Source organism: Lagenorhynchus albirostris, chromosome 2, assembly GCF_949774975.1.
Source record: "Lagenorhynchus albirostris chromosome 2, mLagAlb1.1, whole genome shotgun sequence".
Taxonomy (NCBI): Eukaryota; Metazoa; Chordata; class Mammalia; order Artiodactyla; family Delphinidae; genus Lagenorhynchus; species Lagenorhynchus albirostris.
In genome coordinates this window covers 106,652,332-106,660,319 of record NC_083096.1, presented here as the reverse complement: position 1 = coordinate 106,660,319, position 7,988 = coordinate 106,652,332, and the positions used below count along the sequence as shown (strand labels likewise).

Below are 7,988 nucleotides of genomic sequence, written 5' to 3'. Positions count from 1 at the left end.
GATATCAACTTGCATTATTTTCTCTAGGACGTCTCCAACCTGTCTCTTGTTGAATGTCAGAGTAATGGGAAGTGCCAGTGACAAGACGGCGTATTACTCCTGATTAAGTGCCGTGTCACCCTAATTAGCAGAGTAATTATAAGGTGCTAATGAATGATTCAAAGTTCTCTGAGTTACATTTTACTCCAAATTACCATTTTAAGAACCCTATGAATCTGAGTGGCTGGCATCGCTTCCGTGACTAGGTGCAGAATGATGGTGGAAAATGGTCTTTTACGTCTCCCAGGGCTGGGCCGAAATCTGGGGTTTCGAAAGTCTCTTTTCGAGGAACGGTTTTGTTCTATTGAGGACTTGGCTGGGCGGGGGGCGGGGGGGATGTCAAGGAGGCAGATGACCTCCTGGGACAAAGTATTGCCTTTCTGTTGGAACTGCATCTGTGTGAGCCCTCGGTCCGGAAGGGGATAGGTGGGAGACTCATCCTTCCTGCGTTTTCCTAGGGAATTCGATGTGTTTGACCCAGAAAAATCCCACACTGTTTCCAGGGCGTGTTGAGCTGTTTCTTATCATCTTCGTGCATGTTTTCTCACGGGTGTGTCTCCGAGGAGAACAGCGGGGAGAGGGAAGACTGAGGCGAGGAGATGTACAATCCAGGCAGCTCTCGCTTTTCTCAGAAGGCGAGGGGAGTTTGGCGGACGAGCCGGGGTTGGTGAGCCGAGGCGGGGACACGGAACCAGCTGCAGGCAGAGGCCGACGCCGGCCTGAGCGGGTGCGGGGAGCCCCTCGGGAGCGCGTGGTGGGCCCGCCGGGTGGGGTCGAGCCACCCTGGGCAGGGAAGCCAAGGAGAGCCTGAATGATGCCTGGAGCGTAGTTGGATCAGCCGCCTTTGGAGCGAGAACTGCGCACTGGCCAGGCAGATCCTCCTGGGAGCCTGCAGGCCGGGCTTCGGCCTCGCGCCCCGGGATTTCGGAATCAAGGGCCTGGGAGTTAAGAGGGCATCTCTCTTATCGAAGGCTGCAGTGTACCGCCCACAGGGCCGGGCCCCCGGCACGCCTGGCACAGTCGGCTTCTGTAGGAAGGGCGCTGGGGCTGCCTGAAACTGCAGGCGAACGCTACACATTCTTCTCCCTTCAAATATCAATTCGGGTTCTTCTCATTAAGACATCACCCACCAACTTCCCGACGGAGGTTTCCTCCCAGACCCGGGGCTCCAACCCGCATTTCCCTCGCTGCCTGTTCTGGGTGGGAAGTGGGGAGGGGGAGAAAACAAATTTAAGATCCAGAACTGCCGGCACTGCGCAAATCAATTATTCTCGACCTTGATAAATAATTCATTTAGGCCTGTTTTTTGTTTTGTTCCAACGCTTAAAATGACTCAAGAGCTCAAAAGGCTGATCTCACAGCTTGTGTTGGGCTGTTCGACAGGATTTTTTGCTTGGAATAATTCACAACATTAGCAGGGGAGACAGAAATGTGACCCTACGAAAAAATGAAATCTAAAAAGAAAGGGAGAGAAGGTGGAAGTACAGTTCCCCCTCCCCCGCAGGCGGACTGTTCATTTTGTGAAACTCTAAAGCAAAGCAAATGGAAGCCCAGTAGGCCCCACCTTGTGAATGTCTCAGATGAGCTTTTCTTAAGAAAAGGTTAAGATCGTAGATTTCTTGGGGTGGGATGTTAGGATATTAGCTTTGGGGAGCCACAACTGTGAGGGGAAAATACGACCTTGCTTATTATCAAGGTCCTATTTGGGGGTCCCTGCCAGAGAGGAAATGCTAGTAGTGGCCTGAAGATCCAAAAGAGGAACTCAAAGACTAGATGGCAAACTTAATGAAAAAATTCTTCATAGCTGGGGTTTTGTTTTTTAACTTTCCTCAGTTCTTTTTTACCCAGACACATTCCTCTTTTGCCATTTTTTCCCTGAGAGTATACATGATGTTTATACCCAAGAAGTCATGCACTTTCTAGCAGAGCAAGCATAATTAACTTTTCGTTTAAAAATCAAAGTTTAGAAATAGAACAGGGTGCAGATCAGTCACATTTTCAATTCCACATATAGGAAAGGAAATGCCTTAACTGGCTTAATCTCAGTTTCCCATTGAATTTAACATACAAAGAAATATAGTCCCTAAACTGACATAGGTTTGAAAATGATCTTCCACTTTCAGGTCTTCATTTTCTTATAAACAACAAAGGAAGAAAGAGAATTCTTTAATTTTTGGAAGATTTTGGAATTCCTGCAGAGAAAGCAGTTTTTTGCCAACTATGATTAATAAAGAACTTCCTTCCTGGCTCTGAAGGACACATCAGTCCCGACCACCACTAAAGATGCTCCCTCCCCACTGCAGAGAATGATTCAAACATTCGCATATTTTCACAAGTTCTGTTCTTAATACACTCTCAGTGGTCCTCTTTTACAATCAAGATTTGGTATTTGGGATTGTGTTAAACTGGAGCATCAGTTAAAAAAAAAAAGAACTGAACTTTGAAGAAACACACCTATACATTACAGTGAACTTGGAACTGGTGCTTCTTCCTATCATATTTAATTTGAACGTTTCTTGGGATCCACTTGACAATGCCAACTGACAGGAATGGGGTGGAAGGGCGCTTCCCTCCACTGGGCGGCGCCAAGAGCCCCGAACCGAGAGAGCCTGCTATTGTTTCTTTTTGTAAAAGATGCCAGATACACAAATAAGCTCTCCTACTAAGGTTGACTCCCTGACGATAGTGTGACCTCTCGCTGTTTACAAAGCTACAGAAACGTTGAAAGCATACTTTGCTTTCCTTCTTTGTTTTTTCAGCCTATCAATATATTTCCACTGCTTAAGGATTTGAAGCATGTTTGCTTAGGAAAATAATACTAAAGAAAAAGACATGAACACACTGAAACTGAGTCCCTTAAACTGAAACCAAGAGGGTGGATATTGGGAGCAGAGAGAGAAAAGGTAAAGTGGGAGAAAAGAATAAGGTAACTGAAAACTGTTTTAACAGAACAACAGGTTAAAGTGATAGGCTATGTAATTGCTAATTTCCTAGGGGAATAAAAGTTTTGAGAGCTAGTTCTCGCATCATAATTAAATTTGTGAGCGCTATAAGTTTCACCACAGAGATCAGCAGTACAGAAGAGACCTAGTGAAGTTGGCTCTCTTTGGGGGGTTAGATCTGTGCTGTACCCAGCAATCGGCAGGAAGGCGAGTAGACATGTAAATGAAAGGATGCTGGAAGAGGGAGTTTTAGTCTCATTTTGCCACTTCCCAATGCTCTTGAGCAAGGCACTTGGCTTTTCTGGTCACCAACTTCCTTCTCTATTAAAGGGAAGAGTCACCCTTGCCTCGAATAGGGTATTTGTGATGACCTAATAAGACCTTCTATGTATAAGCTCTTTACCAAATGTGAAGCAAGAGTTTGACAGACGAACAACGCAAAGGTGGCCATTATTGCTAGCTATGGGTAACATACAGTAGCCGTATTTTTTTCACTTCTTCCTTCCCTCACTCATTTTGTTCATTCACTTAGTCCATCAACATTGCAGAATGTGCATTCTGTGCCAGGTGCTTGAGAATGAGAGAGTTAACAGGAGTTTGAACATGCTGGAAGTTGTCACAATGCCATGATGGCAACATGAATATGCTGCAATGGGGATGCAAAAGAAAGAGTGGGGAGTCCAACCCCGGGAGGAGATGGGGGGAACAGAAAGGCTTCCTAAAGGAAACAAAGCGTGTGTTCTGTCATGAAAGAAAAGGGATGCATCCCAAAGAGGGATATGATATATATAGGGATTTATACGGTAGGTAAGAGTAATAATTGTGCAAAAATGTCCCAAAATTGTCGAACCTTTAATCTCCTAACCGGGGTGCTGGGCTACAATGTGTGGGTGCATATTGGCTCTAGGGCTCTCTCCTGTGTGCTTCAGGAAGGTACAAGATACTCCTGGAGCATCTTGGAGTGAACAGTAACTCACTGCACATGTTCACAGACCTCAGCAGCAGAATTTTGCAGCAGGTTACACAGTCTTAGATTTGATCCCAAGAGATGGTCCAGCTCCCTCCTACCAGGACTGTAACGGAATAGGGGAGGCCCACCCCTATTCCCGACTCCTTTCTACTTTCTAGAGTTCCAAATTCTGGAGGGAGAATGAAGTCTCTCTCCAAGTCAGGGGTGGAGATAGAAAAAACGACAAAGTGGAGGCAGTTGGAGGGGCTGGGGGAGAAGGTGGGGAGAGATTTTATTTCACTCCTTCTAAACTGAATCATGGTCCATCGAAGACTGGCTTTTAGAGAAATGAAAGGGCCCCCGTGTGACATCAACACGCCCCGCTATGAAAAGAACTCCTAAGCCTCTAAGGTTCATGAAGGAAGTTGATTCTTCTACCAACTCCTGAGGTTCAGAGGGAATGGAGGGGCCGAGGCAGAGGAGAAAGGAAAGCCTCAGAGCGCTGGGCGAAGATGCCAATCAGGGAAGGGGAAATTCATTTGCGATGTTAATTAACAAGCGGCTAATTAAAACGGCACTTTGAGCGCTAATCAATCGCCTTATTAAGTTAGAGCCATCACTGGAACAAATTGAAAGCTCCCCGCCCCGGCTCCTGCCTCCGGTGCGGGCGGGGTTAGGTTCCCAGACACCTTGCTAGGGAACGGGGGAGTGGGCGACGGTCTCCATCCGCTCTGGCAGCCTCTCGGGGGTCTGCCAAATCCTCCAACTCCAGGGCTCACCCCGGCTTAACCGCTCTATCCCAGGAGCTGCTGAACTGGACACGTGTCTAGGAGGCAATCGCTGGTGCGGACGCACCTGGCAGGGGAAAAGGAGCTGCCTCGGAGAACAGCTGGGTCCGCAGCAGCTAGCGCGGACGTAGCTTCCGGGAAGAAGAGCCCCAAAATGTGCGGGAAATGAACTGTGGGCCCTCAAGCAGCGGGGAGGAAGCAATTCGGCCCGAGAGGGGGCGCTCTCCAGCCGGGACCACGCATCCCCACTTTCCCGGACAGACTGATCGCCTAACTTTGAAAACTCTTCTTAGGCCTTTGCCCTTGTCCAGCTCAGCAACCAGGAAAGAGCTGGCCTGTCTTCAGGCACCGAGCACTGGACAGCCAGACTCTTCGTCTCTGTCTCCTGGGACTCCATAAGAATGGGGTGGGGTGCGAGGAGGGAAGAGGGAGTGGGTATGCTGATCAACTGGGACGCCGGCACACCATTGCCTGTCACTGTGAGCCTTCCACCCAACCCGTTCACGCTTCCCCCATGCCCTTGACCCTCCAAACTGGCTAGGAGAATTAAGATTTCGAATCTCTATTTTGAGGAGCCTTCCACACTTCCTAACTGTTAAATGCCTGATTTGCACCAAATTCCCAAGGGATAAGTATTTGGCAATAAGAGGGGGGCTGTGAATTTAAATGCTAATTAAGTGGGTCCTCTCCCGCAACTCCACCTGTCTGGCGGCCCTTGTTAAGGAGGAACACACCCGGCACGCACACCCCAACATTCCTGGGGTGCAGAACAGAAGTGCGGGAAAGAGGGACCCCAGCGTGGTTGGTTTTTCACGGCCTGCTCCAGAGGAAAAGAGGACGCCATTGAAAGGAGGTCTTTTGCATGGTGGGTGATACATGCCGTGGCCCAAAGTGGGTTTATGTGTCTGCAAAGACCAGTGTGTGTCCTGAGCTGGCCTGTGGGCTCGTCATCCAGGAGGTGCGTCGGGCTGCGTTTGCTGGTGGATCTGAGCGTGCTTGGGCTGTCCCGGGAGTACCGAAGGAACGGCTCCCACGTGCAAAGTTCAAAAGCATTAATATTTTCATCATATTATCATTATTCAATATAATAATATTTACTCGGTTAGCGGCACTAATTAGGCCACATTAAAAGCGTAGTGTCTCCCTAATGGTGTGTAATGTGCCCACACACATTTTTCTCTCTGAGGATGGGAGGCTCTTGGCTGGCAGGGGAGAGTAGACAGGCAAGCAGTGGAATGGATTAGGGTGTGACGCTCCCCAACACACACACACGCGCGCGCGCACACACACACACACACACACACACACACACACACAGAGCCAGGTATCTTTCGGGTGGGGTCTGCCGCCTCTGCGCGGTCGATGGGACCCTCCGCTGCGAACTCGGCCCGGCGCCAAGCACCCTGCAGCCTCCTCCTGCGGCCTGGCTCTTTGAACTCGGCGGATTGATTTTGCTACCCTTCCCCCTTTTGTGTGTGTGCCTGCAATTGGTTAGGTTTTTAAGGTTTGGGAGGGCCGTTGTGAAAGAATTAAAATACACTTAACTGGATCCCCTTGGCCGAGAACTGGAGGTCCCGCCTCCTAGCTCGGCGCTTTTAGTATCTCCTTTCCAGTGGGAATTTCTTTCCGAGATTCGAGGGTAGGAGTGTAAAAGAAGCGCCCGCAGATTCAGGGCCGGTCTGGGTCTTTTTCCTGTTCCTGTTGCCAGCGGTCGGCCCCGGCGTCCTGCAGCTCTCCGCGTGGTGGATGTTAAGCTCCGAGAGTGTGCCCCTCCCGCGGGCGCCGCGGCGAGATCACTCTGAATATGTAATATATTTGTAACGCGCGCCGAGGTGTGACGGGAATGGGGGTTGGGGGCGGTTGAAGCAGGATTGGGAAGGAGGGGTGCGCCACAGAACTCACATTGTACAGCGCAATCTAACAATCTGAACATTCCTTTATTAAAATCTGCTGCCTGACATTTACACTGAGCCGCCCGCCTCTGCCTGTAATCCGGGCGAAAACGTATTGTACCGCCGAAATGTGGCTTCTGCCTGCTGGGACGCCGCACCCCGCGGCCTGGCCGGGCCCCTCCGCTGCAGCCATGGAAGATCCCTACCCGCACCCCGCATCTCCGAGGGTGGACGAGGTACCGCCTGCCTAGCCCAGGCGCTCAGGTGTGACAGGCACCCTACCTCTCGCTCCACCTCCCGCCAGCCGCCCGATTCAGCAAAGCTCTAGTGACCTGATCCACGCCTCTGGTCCTTCCGTCCCCTTACAAAGAAGTAAACTTTCTACCTCCCCACCCCACCTCCCACCACCCGTAATCAGATCGTTTAGAGCTGCTGTTTTCCTTTCGTCAGATTCCGCCTCCCCGATCAGTCTGAATACACGATCAGAACTGCTCAGAGAGCAAGAAGCACATTGATTTCAGCTTGTTCTGCCCACAGACAGGCCCTGACAAGGTTGTTAGAACAGTCGGAGAGGTCTATACAATCACTTAATTACCAAAACTGTCAGTCAGGCGGGACGCTACTCCGCGTCCCGGGCTGCGCCGGGCATTCCAGCACTGGGCCGCGCGCGTGATTGATCGATGCTGATAGCATCGCAAAATAATTACGGCGAATTTTCTGATGTGTGATTTTATCCCAAGTTCATGCTTCAGAGAGGTAATCAGAGGATGAGAAGGGTCAGTGCCATTTCAGATTACCTGGAGTCGTCGAGAAAGGGTAAAACAGAAGGGGGAGCGGCTCAGAGAGAAGGGAGAGAAGGGGGTGCAGAGAACCAGGGACGAAGAGGAAGAAAGACAGCCAGATTTGGGTTGCTGGAGGGACTACAAGCAATTCGTCAAACCTTGCAAGTGATTTCCTTCAGAGCCAGCATATGGCAGATTGATTTTGTCCAGCGTCGGTTTGGCCCCATTTAAGATGATCCAGCGGTTATTATTGCGATTGGCTTAGGAGCTGACAGGCAGTTGTAGGCGCAATGAGTATAGATCCTGTTTACCGGAGACGTTTCGTAAATGCTGTCAAATACAGTTAAGTAAATATCATTAGGAAAGAGAAATGCCAATCCAATAAATATGATTTGCCTCCCCGCCCTCCACATGGCTGCCTGCGCCTCCTTCAGCGGTTCTCCTTCCTGTCTCTTTGCTGCTCGGGTCAGATGTCGCGGGTGGGGCGTTGGTTCTCGCCGCCCTCGGGGCCGGGAGCCCAGCCTCAGGCAGAAGATGACAGGCCGGCGGGCGGGACAGGGAGGCCTTGGGAGCGCGGCCTCTGCCCCCGCACTCAG

At 50.4% G+C, this 7,988-nt stretch overlaps 1 protein-coding gene across 1 annotated transcript in view; it reads right to left on the bottom strand.

Moving 5' to 3' along the window:
• Positions 1-434, bottom strand: part of BARHL2 (BarH like homeobox 2) — a 4,820-nt gene extending 4,386 nt beyond the window's left edge. The window contains exon 1 of the mRNA XM_060141912.1: positions 195-434. Within this exon, the coding sequence (XP_059997895.1) occupies positions 195-434 (240 nt within the window). The remainder of the gene's footprint in view (positions 1-194) is intronic.
• Positions 435-7,988: the final 7,554 nt, after the last annotated feature.